Source organism: Anolis sagrei, chromosome 2 (assembly GCF_037176765.1).
Source record: "Anolis sagrei isolate rAnoSag1 chromosome 2, rAnoSag1.mat, whole genome shotgun sequence".
Classification (NCBI taxonomy): domain Eukaryota; kingdom Metazoa; phylum Chordata; class Lepidosauria; order Squamata; family Dactyloidae; genus Anolis; species Anolis sagrei.
In genome coordinates this window covers 303,158,908-303,177,772 of record NC_090022.1, presented here as the reverse complement: position 1 = coordinate 303,177,772, position 18,865 = coordinate 303,158,908, and the positions used below count along the sequence as shown (strand labels likewise).

At 47.5% G+C, this 18,865-nt stretch overlaps 1 protein-coding gene across 1 annotated transcript; it reads right to left on the bottom strand.

The window, feature by feature from the left end:
- Positions 1–889: 889 nt before the first annotated feature.
- LOC132766388 (oxidized low-density lipoprotein receptor 1-like) lies at positions 890–17,590 on the bottom strand. Its single transcript, XM_067465588.1, has 7 exons — positions 17,271–17,590; positions 17,127–17,192; positions 13,516–13,605; positions 7,127–7,345; positions 6,693–6,841; positions 3,529–3,623; positions 890–1,343 (listed from the first exon to the last, which is right to left on the bottom strand). The coding sequence occupies exons 1-7, from the start codon at positions 17,323–17,325 to the stop codon at positions 1,172–1,174; spliced, it is 846 nt and encodes a 281-aa protein (XP_067321689.1). The 5' UTR covers positions 17,326–17,590; the 3' UTR covers positions 890–1,171.
- Positions 17,591–18,865: the final 1,275 nt, after the last annotated feature.

Genomic DNA, 18,865 nt, shown 5'->3' with positions numbered 1-18,865 from the left:
AAAAGTTAAATAGCCTCTGTGTATGTCTGTATATGTTTGTATGTCAATGATTTATGAGGCCATAAAGAAGACTCCAGCAAAGCATTCCAGTGGGGAAGCATGTGGGGAATGCGGAAGTGCTTCATCAGTGTCACAGATGGACGAGGAAAGCGACAGCTCCCCTGGTGGCCGGAAAAAAGTTAAATAGCCTCTGTGTATGTCTGTATATGTTTGTATGTCAATGATTTATGAGGCCATAAAGAAGACTCCAGCAAAGCATTCCAGCGGGGAAGCATGCGGGGAATGCGGAAGTGCTTCATCAGCATCGCAGATGGACGAGGAAAGCGACAGCTCCCCTGGCGGCCAGAAAACGTTAAATAGCCTCTGTGTATGTCTGTATATGTTTGTATGTCAATGATTTATGAGGCCATAAAGAAGACTCCAGCAAACATTCCAGCGGGGAAGCATGCGGGGAATGCGGAAGTGCTTCATCAGCATCGCAGATGGACGAGGAAAGCGACAGCTCCCTTGGCGGCCAGAAAACGTTAAATAGCCTCTGTGTATGTCTGTATATGTTTGTATGTCAATGATTTATGAGGCCATAAAGAAGACTCCAGCAAAGCATTCCAGTGGGGAAGCATGTGGGGAATGCGGAAGTGCTTCATCAGCATCGCAGATGGACGAGGAAAGCGACAGCTCCCCTGGCGGCCAGAAAATGTTAAATAGCCTCTGTGTATGTCTGTATATGTTTGTATGTCAATGATTTATGAGGCCATAAAGAAGACTCCAGCAAAGCATTCCAGCGGGGAAGCATGCGGGGAATGCGGAAGTGCTTCATCAGCGTTGCAGATGGACGATGAAAGCGACAGCTCCCCTGGCGGCCAGAAAAAAAAAGTTAAATATAGCCTCTGTGTATGTCTGTATATGTTTATACGTCAAAAATTGGCATTGAAAGTTTGCCATGTATGTGTACACTGTAATCCACCCTGAGTCCCCTGCGGGGTGAGGAGAAGGGCCGAATAGAAAAGCTGTCAATAAATAAATATTGTGTAAATGCTATTTTAGATGGTAAGTCGCTCGGAGCACCTTGGTGGAGAGCGACTAATTAAGAAATAAAGTGAAGTGAAGTGAAGTGAAGAAGTGAAGAGTGATTGGCGGGTCGGTGCCTCTGGAAGCGATGGATGGTGGGATCTTATCGAGCAGACGGTGGGCGATGGGATTTCTCCTCCCCTGGCTCCTCTCCACCCTTGGCCCTCTCACAGATGTAGGGAAAGGAGGAGTCGCAGGAGGCGTGCTGCAGTTTGCCAGCATTGAGCAGCGCGCAATTGCCATAGTAGCGAGAATGTCTTTGTGGAAGGGCCTTCCTGAAAGGAGGAAGACAAAGGTTGTTAAAGAAACCCAAGGGCAGAACCCTCCTTCTTTCTTCATGCACACATCCAGGCGCCCAAACCTTCAGAGGGTTGATTTGCCACTTTGGGCCGGCCATCTGAACATTAGGAAGAACTTCCTGACTGTGAGATCCGTTCAGCAGTGGAACTCTCTGCCCCGGAGTGTGGTGGAGGGTCCTTAGAATCATAGAATCATAGAATCAAAGAGTTGGAAGAGACCTCCTGGGCCATCCAGTCCAACCCCCTTCTGCCAAGAAGCAGGAATATTGCATTCAAATCACCCCCGACAGATGGCCATCCAGCCTCTGCTTAAAAGCTTCCAAAGAAGGAGCCTCCACCACACTCCCTCCGGGGCAGAGAGTTCCACTGCTGAACGGCTCTCACAGTCAGGAAGTTCTTCCTCATGTTCAGATGGAATCTCCTCTCTTGTAGTTTGAAGCCATTGTTCCATTGCGTCCTAGTCTCCAAGGAAGCAGAAAACAAGCTTGCTCCCTCCTCCTCCCTGTGGCTTACTCTCACGTATTTACACATGGCTATCATCATATCTCCTCTCAGCCTTCTCTTCTTCAGGCTAAACATGCCCAGTCCCCTAAGCCGCTCCTCATAGGGCTTGTTCTCCAGACCCTTGATCATTTGAGTCGCCCTCCTCTGGACACATTCCAGCTTAGAGTCAATATCTCTCTTGAATTGTGGTGCCCAGAATTGGACACAATATTCCAGATGTGGTCTAACCAAAGCAGAATAGAGCATGGGGAGCATGACTTCCTTAGATCTAGACACTAGGCTCCTCTTGATGCAGGCCAAAATCCCATTGGCTTTTTTTGCCGCCACATCACATTCCTGGCTCATGTTTAACTTGTTGTCCACGAGGACTCCAAGATCTTTTTCACACGTCCTGCTCTCGAGCCAGGCCTCATTGTCCCCCATTCTGTCTCTTTGCATTTCGGTTTTCCTGCCAAAGTGGAGTATCTTGCATTTGTCCCTGTTGAACTTCATTTTGTTAGTTTTGGCCCATCATCTCTCTACTCTGTCAAGATTGTTTTGAATCCTGCTCCTGTCCTCTGGAGTCTTGGCTCTCCCTCCCATTTTGGTCCCGTCTGCAAACGTGATGATCCTGCCTTCTAGCCCTTCATCTAAGTCATGAATAAAGATGTTGAACAGGACCGGGCCCAGGAGGGAACCCTGCGGCACTCCACTCGTCACTTCTTTCCAAGATGAAGAGGAAGCATTAGTGAGTAAATGTGTTGTGGTGGAAACTGAAATGGATGTGTGGTGGAAGATTCCTGATGGAAAGCTTCTCATTCGTCCTGGGAAAGCCTTTTGGTGTTATGAACCTGGAGAGTTGAGGCTGAATCTGGGCTTCTCAGATCCAGTTGATAATGATTGATTGATTGATTGATTGATTGATTGATTGATTGAGAGCCTTTGTATCCCGTCCTTCTCAACCTCCGAAGGGGGACTCAGGGCGGCTTACAATTGGCAGTCATTAGATGCCGACAAAGAAACAGTCAGAGCACAACCATTAACATAAACAGGTCAACAGCAATAAAAAGACATTCCAAAAAGCAATACCAATACATTAAAAATATTGGCCCTTAAAATATTAACACAACCAAGTCTGAGTCCGCAAATCCAAATCATAGTCCAGAGTTCCCATCCAAGGTCTCTTAGTTGACAATTTTCACAAGTCATTACAGTTGTTGCTCAGCCAGCTGCCCAAATGCTTGGCCCTGGAGCCAAGACTTAAGTTTTTTCCCGAAGTAGAGGAGAGAAGGAGTCGCCATGATTTCACTAGGGAGTGCATTCCATACATTGGGGGGGGGGGGGGCACCACCGAGAAGGCCCTGTCTCTCGTCTCCACCAGTCGCACTTAATAGGGTGGCGGGATCAAGACCAGGGCCTCCTCGATGATCGTAAACTCCGAGGTGGATCATAGAGGGAGATACGCTGGGACAAGTAAACTGGGCTGGAACCATATAGGGCAGTGTTTCTCAACCTGGGGGTTGGGACCCCTGTGTGAGTCGCGAGGGGGTGTCAGCATTGTACATTGGAATGGTGGTGGTGGTGTTAGGGTGTGGTTCTGATGGTGGATGTACGGGGCTCTGCCCGTCCTCTACCCACCAGCCCAGATCCCTCTGCTCTACTCTTCTTTCAGACTTACCCTTCATACGCTGAGCCATTAACCCAAGTCCAGGGGCTTGTTTGTTCACTCTGTCTTCTCAGTCCAATCCAGTGCTCACTGTTTCCCAGGAGACCCTGTGGTCAAAAACGAAGAAGACTGGTCAGTGCTGGCTGAGGCCGCTGCAAACACCAACTTCTTTCCCTAAAGGTCCAGAGAGACCTGGACAGAGAGAGTGATATTGAGCTGCTTTTAGGAGGGTCTCCCCAGCGGAGGAGATCCCTGAGGACTGCACCAAAGAGAGTCCTTAAACCTTGGTGAGGCCAGGCGGAGCCAATTTCAGTGATAAATTATTTAAAATAATAAGTCCCCACCAAAAGCAGAAGAAGTTTCAAGCGACCGAGGTGTTTTATTAGCGATTCAGCTGAGATCGGATGCATTGCAGGAATCATTCCACCACAAGCATACTGCTAGGCAATTTACAAGCATATTTATAGACAAAATACAGGTTTGAAAGTTTCAAAACTCCCTCCCTCTTTGGCTCCTTAGCAAATCAGGGAGAGGGAGGCAGGACAGAAGAGGGGCATTGTTTTGGCTGGCAAGGTGCGATCTCCACAAACAAAGGTTTTCCTGTCCTTGATGGGTTTTGGGAGAAAAACAAACAGGATTGGGGTGGCGGACCTCCAGGGGGTCAATGCTGCCCCATTGTAATTTCAATCATTTTTTCCTTGTCCTCATGAACTTCCTTCTCTCACTAGACATGCTCAGAAAATGAGATAAAGAATACATGGCTATTGTCTCATGCAGATGAGTTGATCAACAAAAGAGTATCGAGGGAGGCATGGGCTCTCCCTCGGGCATTTCAACAGTCCTGGGTCATTTTTTACTAGGGGAAAGGTCAGGAGAGAAAGGCGGGAGGACAAGCAATGTTTCATAGCAAGATACATACATTCAAATCATGAGCATTTTATAGCAACAAAACCCCATCTTTGTCCCACATCCCAAGTAGATTTAATGAGAGGATCAATTTTCATGAAGAAGCCTGAAGTCCAATGTTTTAAAAGGTCTTTGAGGAAAGTTCATGAGGGAGATAGTATATACTGAAGTCCAAGCCATGCAGGCAGAGAGTCCCTGATCATTGGGAAGGCTGGCAGATGAAACCCCAGCTGTGCTGCAACTGATTCACGCTTTGGTCCTTGGGAAACTACAACTCTCACAAAAAGGCAGAAGTCCAAAGATCCAGCCATCTCCCAAAAAGCCTCGTGGGGTCCTTGTTGTTGTCAGTGCCGTGGCAATGTGACCAAGACTTAACCCTTGTTGTGCAGTCTGGTGCCCTTGCCCTTTGCAGAACTATAAGTCACTATCCCTTAATTTTGGGGGGGGGAGGGTGCCCGACATCAAGAGCAAAGGGGGACACTCCACCCCCGCGCCCAGCTGGCCTCAAGTTCCAGCAAGATTGCTCTGAAACTGCCTGCAATTCAGAATGGCAAAACAGAGGAAAGGCTTCCCTGGCAAGATTCCTTGAGAGGAGGGTTGGCTTCATCTCCCTCTGAGGCTGAGAGAGTGTGACTTGCCCAGTCGGTTTGTTAATACGTTGTAATTCAGCAATCAAGCCCCTTTGTGGCCACAGACACACAAAAAGGGAACGTGTGGCTGCTTCTGGCGATTTCCAGGGGGTCTTAACTATTTTTAAGACTGTTAATATTTAATTCTGTTTCAATGTTTGTATGTCTTTTAGGTTTTAAATTATATTGCATTGATTCTGCTGTGAACCGCTTTGAGTCTCTTTTGTAGACAAAGTGGGGCATAAATAAACATCTTCATCCTCATTGTTGTTGTCTTCTTCATAATGTGATGTGGATGCCTGGCTCGAGAGCAGGACGTGTGAAAGAGATCTTGGAGTCCTCGTGGACAGCAAGTTAAACATGAGCCAGGAATGTGATGTGGAGGCAAAAAAAGCCAATGGGATGTTGGCCTGCATCAAGAGGAGCATAGTGTCTAGATCTAAGGAAGTCATGCTACCCCTCTATTCTGCTTTGGTTAGACCACTTTACCTGGAATATTGTGTCCAATTCTGGGCACCACAATTCAAGAGAGATATTGACAAGCTGGAATGTGCCCAGAGGAGGGTGACCAACATGATCAAGGGTCTGGAGAACAAGCCCTATGAGGAGCGGCTTAAGGAGCTGGGCATGTTTAGCTTGAAGAAGAGAAGGCTGAGAGGAGATATGATAGCCATGTGAGAGGAAGCCACAGGGAGGAGGGAGCAAGATTGTTTTCTGCTTCCCTGGAGACTCGGACGCAAGGGAGGAATGGCTTCAAGCTACAAGAGAGGAGATTCCACCTGAACATGAGGAAGAACTTCCTGACTGTGAGAGCCGTTCAGCAGTGGAACTCTCTGCCCCGGAGTGTGGTGGAAGCTCCTTCTTTGGAAGCTTTTAAACAGAAGCTGGGTGGCCATCTGTCAGGGGTGATTTGAATGCAATATTCCTGCTTCTTGGCAGAATGGGGTTGGACTGGATGATGGCCCAGGAGGTCTCTCCCAACTCTTTGATTCTATGATTCTATGATTCTATACATACATAGTATAAACTATATTTACCATAATATAACCAGATGTAAGTGCAGAGACACATTCACCTCCCCGCTGAGAGATTTCCCGGACAAGAGGGGTGGGCAAACCCCACCCCAAGGCAAGATAATCGCCAAGCCTATTGCACTCTGTGTGTCTTGTATTTCTCTAGATGCATTGCTTATGCTTGAAGGTTTGGAAGCAAATTGCTGTACTTGTATCCTTTTTAGCCAAATTGAAGAAACCTGTCCTGGTCTATCTGGTTTTGCATACCCTCGCCAGGCATGGACCCTCTTTAACCGCGGTCCTAGTTAGCCACAACATTACCTCTTAGTGAGCCAAGCAAAGCTGACCCAAACTTCCTCCAAAGCCTTTTGACTGCTTGAAGCAGTTGGGGTGAGAGAGGTTGCCCCTTGAACCCCATTGCTGGACATGCAGGGACTGACCATCCCTTCTGGCCCATCGCTAACCACAGGGGGGTGGAGGGGCAACCGTAAGTCACAAGGGGTCTGCCACTCACTCATTAATAATGATAATAATACTTTATTTCTAGCCCACCCTCTCTCCCCTAGGGGACTCGCCCTCTTTGAAGTCCCACCTGATGCCAGCCCCACGGGGACCATTAAAGCCATACCTTGAACCAAGCCGGCTTCCAAGATCGGGTGATGAGAAGGCGAGACGACTGAGCTTCACAGGCCGCATTGCTTTCTGCCCATATTTTCCTTCCTGTGGAGAAGAGGAGGCACTTTCCGTGGTACAGAACCCAGTCCTCGGGGCACCAGTCTGTAGGGGAAATAAATGTGGGTCTGGAAGGTGGGTTCCCTGGGCAGTACTGGCCTGAGGGTCTCAAGCTGAGCCCACCAGGCTTCTGTCCACCATGGCCAATGTACCAAGGCCCCCAAGGGTACTCCCCAGATGATCTTAAATTCCTGGAAGGTTCGTAAGGGGTGACACATTTGGATAGGTAAGTTGGGCCGGAACTGTTGAGGGCATTGCTATCTAAGAGGCCTGAGGCGAGGGGAGAGGGGTCTGGGGGTGGGGAGGGGCTGCTCCGGTGTCTCCTCTCACCTTTGGCGACCTGGACCCAGCTGGCGTTGAGCGCCTCTTCCCTCTTGAGGTTTTGCATCTCCTGATGTTGGCTTTCCGTCAAAGTATCCCTGATGCGGTTCAGTTCCCGTTTGGCCCAACTGAGTTGCGTCTGCACCGCCTGCACCCTCTCTTCCTCCTCTCTAAGCCGCTCGGACAGCTGGACCTTCTCTTCCTCTGAGGTTTTCTGGATCCGCTGGTCTGCAAAAACACAAGGATCCCAGGGAGGCGGTCAGGGCGGGTGCCCCTGAACCCAACTCTGAATCCCAGTCCATTGCCTGCTGAGCATTGCTTCCGGTTAGGGCCCTTCCTCTCCCCACAACACAATGTCACGTGACTTTTGTTCCTGGGTTGTGAATGTCATTTTTTAATTGCTTCTATCATAAAAACATAGAAAAAGTTTATTAAACTGCAAAAACTAAATATTATGCAGGAGGGACATCGTCCTGCAGCACATATTCATTTTTCAATGGACATCTCATCTCACAATATTTTATTTATTTACTATGTTTATATACCACCCCTCTCAGCCCACAGGCGACTCAGGGCGGTTTACAGTCAACGTCAAAGGCATAAACTATCATTAAAACGGTTAATTTAAATATAAAATCAAATGAAACAATCAATATCAGTAAAAAAACATGTATCAGTTTGAGTCTCCTTGTTAAAAGCATTATCCAATAGCGTCGTCCAGTCGTTCCATTTTTTATCTATGTCTTTTATATTGTATCTGCAAACACTCGCTCAAAAAGCCAAGTCTTGACGTTTTTTCAGAATGTTAAAAGGGAGGGGCCGAGCTAATATCCCTAGGGAGGGAGTTCCATAGCCGAGGGGCCACCACTGAGAAGGCCCTGTCTCTCGTCCCCGCCAGACGTACTTGTGACAAAGGCAGGATCGAGAGTAGGGCCTCCCCAGAGGATCTTAAAGTTCATATCATCACATTGAAGCAGGGAAGTGTTTGGTAGAGAATGTTTATAGTAGTGCTCAGTCATACTCCATTTAGAAATAAAATGGATGATTTTCCGAAGCAAGGAAGGAGGGAGCGAAAACGGCGATGCAGCCATCCTTCTCTCCCCCTCTCTCAGTTTTCCCATTCAACACAAGGCACAGACATAACACTGAAGGAAGGAAAGGGGAGGGGAGGGAAGTAGGGCTGGGCGGTTTCGTTTCGTAATTTCGTAATTCATTAAAAATTCGTTATTTTTTTTGGTTACGAAGCGATAACGAACCATTCAGGAGCATCTTAAAAACGAAATGAATTTTTCAATTCGTTTCGTAATTGCTTCGTATTTGTTTCGTATTCGTTTCGAAATCGTTTCGAAATTGTTTCGTTATTATTTCCGCATGTCTGGGGCAAGTTTTATAGCTGTTGTTTGTTTAATCAGTGAAAAAAATTATAAATATCACACCAACAGTCAACAACAGAGGGAGAGGGAAGCTTCAGAAGTTCCCCCTGTCCCATTTGGAGGTTTTTTAGCGTATTGCGCGGTCGCGTCCGCCATTAACGAATTGATTCGTATTCGTTTCGTATTCGTTTTGTATACGTTTCGTAATTTTACGAAATTTCGTAAATATCGAACTTGTTTAAAGAAAAATTTCGGAATTCTTTTAAATATCGGAACGCAAAACCCCCCAAAAAACGAATCGAGTTTAGAAACAAAGTTTTCCGTGGTTGCCCAGCCCTAGAGGGAAGGACTCGGAAAGGCTATTTTAAAAAAAAGAAATGGTTTTGGCAAAGGAAAATCTCAGCGAGTGTGCTGGTACAGCTGTACCAGGAGCTCCAATTCTGTTTGCTATGCATTAAATGTTTGTTTGCAATCCCAGGCTTGGGATTTTGCAGCAGGGTGGCTTCCTGTTATAGTTTGCAATCATAGGGCAAGCCACCTGTCAATTATCGTTAGGTGCCCTGGTCCCGCCCCTTTTTGAGTTTTGGAGGGAAGAGGAGCCTTTTTGAGTCAGTCTGCACAGAGCAGCTTTCCATACAGGACATGAAACCAAGAGCTCCTGCAGAAAGCTTCGTCTTCTACGGCTTGGCCGGGGAGAAAAGGCCCCACAGCTTGGCTGAGGATATTACAGCCTTACAGCTCCTTTGCTGAAGGACTTCAGCCAGCCATCACCGAAACCTGAACTCCTTTTTATTTATTTATTTATTTATTTATTTATTTAGAAGATTTCTCTACCGGCCTTCTCAACCTCGGCGAGGGACTCAGGTCGGTTTACAGTGCATATCAAATACAATCATATAAAACAACAATTACAGGTCAATACATATTAAAATAGTACAACTCAGTACAATAAAAGCATCATCTTTACATCATTACAATATGCCAAATCGTCAATCCAGTCATAGTCAAAAACATATTCATAGTCACAGTTCATCATAGGTCATCACAGGGAAGGTTCCAGGTTCAGTCTTCGAATGCCGCCCTCCAGAGCCATGTTTTTAGCGATTTCCTGAACATCAGGAGGGAGGGGGCAGATCTAACCTCTAGTGGGAGGGAGTTCCAAAGCCGGGGAGCCACCACAGAGAAGGCCCTGTCCCTCGTCCCCACCAATCTCGATTGTGAGGGTGGTGGGACCGAGAGCAGGGCCCCCCCAGAAGATCTTAGTAGCCTCGATGGTTCATAGGGGAGAATCCGTTCAGACAGGTAAACTGGGCCGGAGCCGTTTAGGGCTTTATAGGTCAACACCAGCACTTTGAATTGTGCCCAGAAGCTGATAGGCAGCCAGTGGAGCTGGCGTAACAGAGGGGTCGTATGGTCTCTGTACCCTGCTCCTGTTAGCAATCTGGCTGCCGCGCGTTGGACTGATTGAAGCTTCCGGGCAGTCTTCAGAGGCAACCCCACGTAGAGAGTGTTGCAGTAGTCTAAACGGGATGTAACCAGAGCGTGGACTACCGTGGCCAAGTCAGACTTCCCAAGGTACGGGCGCAGCTGGCGCACAAGTTTTAATTGTGCAAAAGCTCCCCTGACCACCGCCGAGACCTGGGGTTCCAGGCTCAGCGATGAGTCCAGGGTCACTCCCAGGCTGCGAACCTGCGCCTTCAGGGGGAGTGTCACCCCGTCAAGCACAGGCTTCCCTAAAAGTCTACAAAGCTCTGCTTGGTAAGGGTCGCTCGCAGAAGCCAGACACAGTTGGTACTGGGTGCAGGGGCTCTATGCCAACAGAGGCAAGTACAGACTGCCCAGATGAGAAGTTAAGCATTTCCCCATTAGTTACAGTTAAGAAGATAGTGCCTGTCCCCTGTGGACAAGATTGCAAGAGCCAATAGACTCATAAGAAAGCTTTAGAGTCCCTGTTTGTTTTCATCAATAAAGAACTTTGTTGGACTTACTTTAAACCTCTACAGAACTTTGTTTTAGGGAGGTCCAAGGGCCTCTAATCTGAAGCAGCCCCGGCGTCCCGTTGGGCACACGGAATGTATGTCGTGTCTACAGTCTGATGCACAGGCCCAGCGTGCGACAGTACAGTGAGCAAAAGGAAATGGCAAAATTTTCCCTAACAAGGGTATGTTGGTTCCTCCCACAATTCCCCCCTCTCACAAATTGGGAAAATGTTTCATTCTAAACCTGAGAACAATGAATGCCATCACATTATAGAATTGGCCATTTTGCCCATCTACATCCAGGTCATTGCCAAAAATCCACTTCCCAAGCAGCTCCTGAAAAGTATGACAAGAAAGCTGTTCCCAACGCTTTAGACACGGAAAGAAGGCTCAACCCTACACTTGAACCCAACCTAATGTGATGAACACAATAGGTTTCCACTTCTGAAGTGTAGGACTTGGTGGAATTTAGTAGATGTGGTGAAGTTTAGAGTCTCATCCAATTCAGCATAGTTTGTGGCAGCCATCCATGTTCAACATCTACACAAATGACCAGCCACTGCCAGAAGGGACAGAGAGTTTCATCTATGCTGATGATCGTGCCATTACTGCTTAAGCAGGGAACTTTGAGACGGTTGAACAGAAGCTCTCCGAAGTTCTAGGTGCTCTTACTGCCTATGACAGGGAAAACCAACTGATCCCTAACCCATCTAAAACACAGACATGCGCCTTTCACCTCAAGAACAGACAAGCATCCCGAGCTCTGAGGATTACCTGGGAAGGAATCCCACTGGAGCAGTGCAACACACCCAAATACCTGGGAGGAGTCACTTTGGACCGTGCTCTGACCTACAAGAAGCACTGCCTGAACATCAAGCAAAAAGTGGGCGCTAGAAACAACATCATACGAAAGCTGACTGGCACAACCTGGGGATCACAACCAGACACAGTGAAGACATCTGCCCTTGCGCTATGCTACTCTGCTGCTGAGTACGCATGCCCAGTGTGGAACACATCTCACCACGCTCAAACAGTAGATGTGGCTCTTCATGAGACATGCCGCATTATCACGGGGTGTCTGCGCCCTACACCTCTGGAGAAATTGCACTGTTTAGCCGGTATTGCAACACCTGACATCCGCCGGGAAGTATCAGCCAATAGTGAAAGGACCAAGGCAGAGACATCTCCAGCTCATCCCCTGTTTGGGTATCAGCCAGCACGTCAACAACTCAAATCAAGACATAGTTTTCTTAGATCTACAGAGACACTCGCTGGAACACCCCAGCAAGTGAGAGTCCAAAAGTGGCAGGCTCAAACCCAGAACCTCAATCAGTGGCTGATACCCAATGAGAGACTCCCCCCTGGGCACACAGAAGAAGACGGGGCGACTTGGAAGGCACTGAACAGACTGCGCTCTGGCACCACGAGATGCAGAGCCAACCTCAAGAAATGGGGCCACAAAGTGGAATCCTCGGCATGCGAGTGTGGAGAAGAACAAACCACTGACCACCTGCTGCAATGCACCCTGAGCCCGGCCACATGATGCACAATGGAGGACCTTCTTCTTGCGGCAACACCAGAGGCACTCCAAGGGGCCAGAGACTGGTCAAAGGACATTTAACCAACTACCAAGTTTGCAAAATCGGTGTGTGTTTTCTTTCTTTCTCTTTTTAATCTCTGTGTTTGTTTTGTTCTAGATCTAGGGAAGTAATGCTACCCCTCTATTCTGCTTTGGTTAGACCACTTTACCTGGAATATTGTGTCCAATTCTGGGCACCACAATTCAAGAGAGATATTGACTCTAAGCTGGAATGTGTCCAGAGGAGGGCGACTAGAGTGATCAAGGGTCTGGAGAACAATCCCTATGAGGAGCAGCTTAAGGAGCTGGGCACGTTTAGCCTGAAGAAGAGAAGGCTGAAGGGAGATATGATGATAGCCATGTATAAATATGTGAGAGGAAGCCACAGGGAGGAGGAGGGAGCAAGCTTCCTTTCTGCTTCCTTGGAGACTAGGACGCAATGGAGGAATGGCTTCAAACTACAAGAGAGGAGATTCCATCTGAACATGAGGAAGAACTTCCTTACTGTGAGAGCCATTCAGCAGTGGAACTCTCTGCCCTGTAGTGTGGTGGAGGCTCCTTCTTTGGAAGCTTTGAAGCAGAGGCTGGATGGCCATTTGTCAGGGGTGATTTGAATGCAATATTCCTGCTTCTTGGCAGAATGGGGTTGGACTGGATGATGGCCCAGGAGGTCTCTTCCAACTCTTTGATTCTAGGATTCTATGAGGCTGGATGGCCGTCTGTCGGGGGTGCTTTGAATGCAATATTCCTGCTTCTTGGCAGAAGGGAGTTGGACTGGGTGATGGCCCGGGAGGTCTCTTCCAACTCTAGGATTCTATGAGGCTGGATGGCCATCTGTCAGGGGTGATTTGAATGCAATATTCCTGCTTCTTGGCAGAATGGGGTTGGACTGGAGGATGGCCCAGGAGGTCTCTTCCAACTCTTGGATTCTATGATTCAATGATTCTATGATTCTGTTAGAATTGTAATACAAGGGTATGGTTGCTGATGACACAATAAATAAATAGATAAATATTGCCAAGAATCCACTTCCCAAGCAGCTCCTGAAAAGTATGACAAGAAAGCTGTTCCCAACGCTTTAGACACGGAAAGAATGCTCAACCCTACACTTGAACCCAACCTAATGCGATGAACACAATAGGTTTCCACTTCTGAAATGTATGACTCAGTGGAATTTAGTAAATGTGATGAAGTTTAGAGTCTCATCCAATTCAGCATAGTTTGTGGCAGCCACAAAAAAACCCCCCAAATTTTCTGGAGTTGGAACAACCCCGTACCGCACAAACAGGAAATCACACTTTCAAACCAGGAACAGAAAAAAATATCACAGTTTTGTTAACATAGTGCAACGGCTTGCAGGGAAGATGGTGGCAGCGGAACAAGATATAAATACATATCCATAAGAGAAAGATTTAAATCAATATAAATACCATCATCACCATCATCATCATCATCTGGGTGACTTACAGTGGACTCCAAGGCCTATGAGGGCAGCCAGGAGGACGAGGGCGGCTCCTGCAAATCCCAGAGCGGCACACCAGGCCGGACGCTTGGCCCCTGCAAGAGAAGCCAGGACACCTCAGGACTGCAGAAAGATGGACATCATCAAGAAAAGGGGAATCCCCTGGGGTCATGACCCCACCCCTGCCTGGGCAGGAATTATTTAGTTATGATTATTATTATTTACTTCATTTATATACCGCTTTTCTCAGCCCTCAAGTGACCCAAAGCGGTTAACAATAGCAAAAATTCAATGCTTGACATATAAAAGCAGTTAAAAAACAATTAAACCACAACAAAATAAACAGTTAAACCTCAATATAACATCTCATTAGCGTCTCAAGTAAAATCATGATCCAATCTCATCATCCGTTGTTCCGTAATTCTGTGTTCATTACACTGCCTTTTCAAACGCCTGCTCGAACAGCCAGGTCTTCACTTTCCTCCGAAATGCCAACAGGGAGGGGGCCGATCTAATTTCTGTAGGAAGGGCGTTCCACAGCCGAGGGGCCACCACTGAGAAGGCCCTGTCTCTCATCCCCACCAGACGTACCTGTGATGCAGGCAGGACCAAGAGCAAGGCCTCCCCAGATGATCTTAATGTCCTAACTAGTTCATAGGAGGCAGGCATGTAGCCGGGGGGGCGGGGGGGGGAGGCTTGGGGAACTTCACCCCCCCCCCTGCAATTCTCATAGTGGTTCGCGAAAAGGCCTTACTGGTGCATTATTTAAACTGTTATGTTTATTCATATCATGATCTGATTACCCTACTCAATATATCCCATATGCATGATGGGGGTATTGGGGTAATGATACAAAAGGTTTGCTAGGCTAGACCCTCTTTCACTCAGACTCAGCCCCCCCCCCCCCCCGAAACAAACTCAGCCCTCCCCCAAATCGAAATCCTGGCTACGGGCCTGATAGGAGGAGATGCGTTCGGACAGGTAAGTTGGGCCAGAACCATTTAGGGCAGTGCTTTTCAACCTGGGGGTCGGGACCCCTGAGGGGGTTGCAAAGGGGTGTCACCGGGGTCACCAAAGACCATCAGAAAACACAGTATGGGAAGTTTGGCCCAATTCTATCATTGGTGGGGTTCAGAATGCTCCTTGATTGTAGGTGAACTATAAATCCCAGTATCTACAACTCCCAAATGTCAAAGTCTATTTTCCCCAAACCCCATCAGTGTTTACATTTGGGCATATTGAGTGGTCCAGATCCATCAATGTTTGAGCGCACAGTGCTCTCTGGATGTAGGTGAACTACAACTCCCAAACTCAAGGTCAATACCCATCAAACCCTTCCAGTATTTTCTGTTGATTATGTTCTCTGTGCCATCTTTGGTTCAATTCCATTGTTGGTGGGGTTCAGAATGCTCTTTGTTTACATGTTAACTATAAATCTCAGCAACTACAACTCCCAAATGACAGAATCAATTTCCCCGCCAACCCCTCCAGTATTCAAATTTGGGCATACCGGGTATTTGTGCCAAATTTGCTCCAATGACTGAAAATACATCCTGCAGATCATTATTTACATGGCGATTCATAATGTTAGACGGAATCTCCTCTCTTGTACTTTGAAGCCATTGCTCCATTGCATCCTAGTCTCCAAGGAAGCAGAAAACAAGTTTGCTCCCTCCTTCTGGGCACCACAATTCAAGAGAGATAGTGACAAGCCGAAATGTGTCCAGAGGAGGGTTACTCAAATGATCAAATGATCAAGGGTCTGGAGAACAAGCCCTATGAGGAGCGGCTAAAGAAGCTGGGCATGTTTAGCCTGAAGAAGGGAAGGTTGAGAGGAGACCTGATGAGAGCCATGTATAAATATGTGAGAGGAGGCCACAGGGAGGAGGAGGGAGCAAGCTTGTTTTCTGCTTCCCTGGAGAGAGACTAGGACGCAATGGAACCATGGCTTCAAACTACAAGAGAGGAGATTCCACCTGAACATGAGGAAGAACTTCCTGACTGTGAGAGCTGTTCAGCAGTGGAACTCTCTGCCCTGGAGTGTGGTGGAGGCTCCTTCTTTGGAGGCTTTGAAGCAGAGGCTGGATGGTCATCTGTCAGGGGGGCTTTGAATACAATATTCTTGCTTTTTGGCAGAAAGGGGTTGGACTAGATGGCCCATGAGGTCTCTTCCAACTCTAGGATTCTATGATTCTATGATTCTATGATTCTATGATTTTAAGAACTTCCTGACTGCGAGAGCCGTTCAGCAGTGGAACTCTCTGCCCCAGAGTGTGGTGGAGGCTCCTTCTTTGGAGGCTTTTAAACAGAGGCTGGATGGCCATCTGTCAGGGGGGCTTTGAATGCAATATTCCTGCTTCTTGGCAGAATGGGGTTGGGCTGGATGATGGCCCAGGAGGTCTCTCCCAACTCTAGGATCCTAGGATTCTATGATAAAGCAATCTTGCTGCTATGACACTAACCACCAACCCCAAATTTCTGCCCCCCTTATTTACTTACTTACTTACTTGCTTGCTTGCTTACTATATTTGTATCCCACCCCTCTCAGCCCGAAGGCGACGCAAGGCGGTTAACATTTGGCAGTCAATGCCCCACAAGATAAAATACAGTCAAAACATTTACATATAAAATAACCATATAAAAACAATCAACAATTAACAGTTAAAGCCATTAGTCCAGTGTTTCTCAACCTGGGGGTCAGGACCCCTGGGGGGGTCACGAGGGGGTGTCAAAGGGTTCGCCAAAGACCATCAGAAAGCACAATATTTTCTGTTGGTCATGGGTGTTCTGTTTGGGAAGTTTCACCCAGTTCTATCATTGGTGGGGTATAGAAGGTTTTTTGATTGTAGGTGAACTAGAAATCCCAGCAACCACAACTTCCAAATGTCAAGGTCTATTTCCCCCAAACTCCACCAGTGTTCAAATTTGGCATATTGACTATTCATGCCGTTTAGTCCAGATCCATCATTGTTTGAGTCCACAGTGCTCTCTGGATGTAGGTGAACTACAACTCCCAAACTCACCAAACTCTTCCAGTATTTTCTGTTGGTCATGGGAGTTCTGTGTGCCAAGTTTGGTTCAATTCCATCGTTAATGGAGTTCAGGATGCTCTTTGATTGTAGGTAAACTATAAATCCCAGCAACTACAACTCTCAAATGACAAAATCACAGACTGAGACCTTTCTCCAACTGAGGCAAACTAACACAGAGGCCTACTAAGCTACAGGCACACCTGCTTGTTTGAGTCCACAGTGCTCTCTGGATGTAGGTGAACTACAACTCCCAAACTCAAGGTCAATGCACACCAAACCCTTCCAGTATTTTCTCTTGGTCATGGGAGTTCTGTGTGCCAAGTTTGGTTCAATTCCATCGTTAATGGAGTTCAGAATGCTCTTTGATTGTAGGTGAACTATAAATCCCAGCAACTACAACTCCCAAATGACAAAATCAATCCCACCCCAACCCCACATTACGATTCATAACAGTAGCAACATTACAGTTATGAAGCAGCAACAAAAATAATTTTATGGTTGGGGGTCACCACAATATGAGGAACTGTAGTAAGGGGTCACGGCATTCAGAAGGTTGAGAACCACTGCATTAGTCCCTCACTCACCTGCCTTCTGGTCCTGGCGCCTGGACACTTGGACGTTCTCATAGGTGAGGTCCTCCAGACGTGTCCCTGGGGCAGCGTGAGGGAAAGGGGTTAGGAAGGCCGACCAAGGGGGCAGCAGAAGGGGAGGGGGCTATGTCTCTGTACCTTCTGGGTGGCTCTGGGTGAACCTCAGGTCGGCATAGGTCACGTCCTGCGGCATCCTGTGGGACCCCCAAGGGGAAAGCCACACACAGAGAGAGACCTCAGTGTGGCTTGTAGAGCCGGGTTCTCAGCAGAGACAGGATGTGGTTGATGGATGGCGCATCAGAGAGGAGTCACCCCTGGCGTCACTGGGAGCTTTGCCGCCTCCTCTGCCTCCTCCTTCCTCTGATTGATGGGGAAAGCCCACCTTGCAGGGAGGGAGCAGAGGAAGGGAGTGTCCACACACAGACAGACATGTTTGCCTTGATCTGAGCAGAAGGCCTCATGCAATCATGGGCCAACTTTGACCGTCTAAGTGTTTTGGACTGCAACTCCCACCATTCCTAATAGCCAGTAGGGAGTTGAAGTCCAAAACACCAAGGTGTGTCCATGCCTGGCCTAATGGCTCTATAGCAGCATTTCTCAACCTGGGGGTCGGGACCCCTGTGGGGGTCGCAAAGGGGTGTCAGAGGGGTCGCCAAAGGCCATCAGAAAACACATTGTCATGGGAAGTGTGGGAAGCTTGGCCCAATTCCGTTGTTGGTGGGGTTCAGAATGCTCTTTGATTGTAGGTGAACCATAGTCAGGAAGTTCTTTCTGAACATGAGGAAGAACTTCCTGACTGTGAGAGCCGTTCAGCAGTGGAACTCTCTGCCCCGGAGTGTGGTGGAGGTTCCTTCTTTGGAAGTTTTTGAACAGAGGCTGGATGGCCATCTGTCAGGGGTGATTTGAGTGCAATATTCCTGCTTCTTGGCAGAATGGGGTTGGACTGGATGAGGGCCCACGAGGTCTCTTCCAACTCTTTGATTCTATGATTCTATGATTCTATAAATCCCAGCAACTACAACTCCCAAATGTCAAGGTCTGTATCCCCAAACTACACTGGTGTTCACATTTGGGCATGTTGAGTATTCATGCCAAGTTTGATCCAGATCCATCACTGCTTGAGTCTACAGTGCTCCCTGAATGTAGGTAAACTACAACTCAAAAACTCATGGTCAATGCCCACCAAATTCTTCCAATATGGGACTTCTGTGTGCCAAGTTTGGTTCAAGTCCACTGTTGGTGGTGTTCAAAATGCTCTTTGATTGTAGGTTAACTATAAATCCCAGCAACTACAACTCCCAAATGACAAAATCAACCCCCCCAACCCCACCAGTATTCAAACGCAGGCATATTTGTGCTAAATTTGGTCCAGTGAATGAATATACATCATACATATCAGATATTGACATCATAATTCATAACAATAGCAAAATTACAGTTATGAAGTAACAACAAAAATAATTTTATGGTTGGGGGTGACCACAACATGAGGATTAGAATCATAGAATCCTAGAATCAAAGAGTTGGAAGAGACCTCCTGGGCCATCCAGTCCAACCCCATTCTGCCAAGAAGCAGGAATATTGCATTCAAATCACCCCTGACAGATGGCCATCCAGCCTCTGCTTAAAAGCTTCCAAAGAAGGAGCCTCCACCACACTCCGGGGCAGAGAGTTCCACTGCTGAACGGCTCTCACAGTCAGGAAGTTCTTCCTAATGTTCTGTTCCTAATACA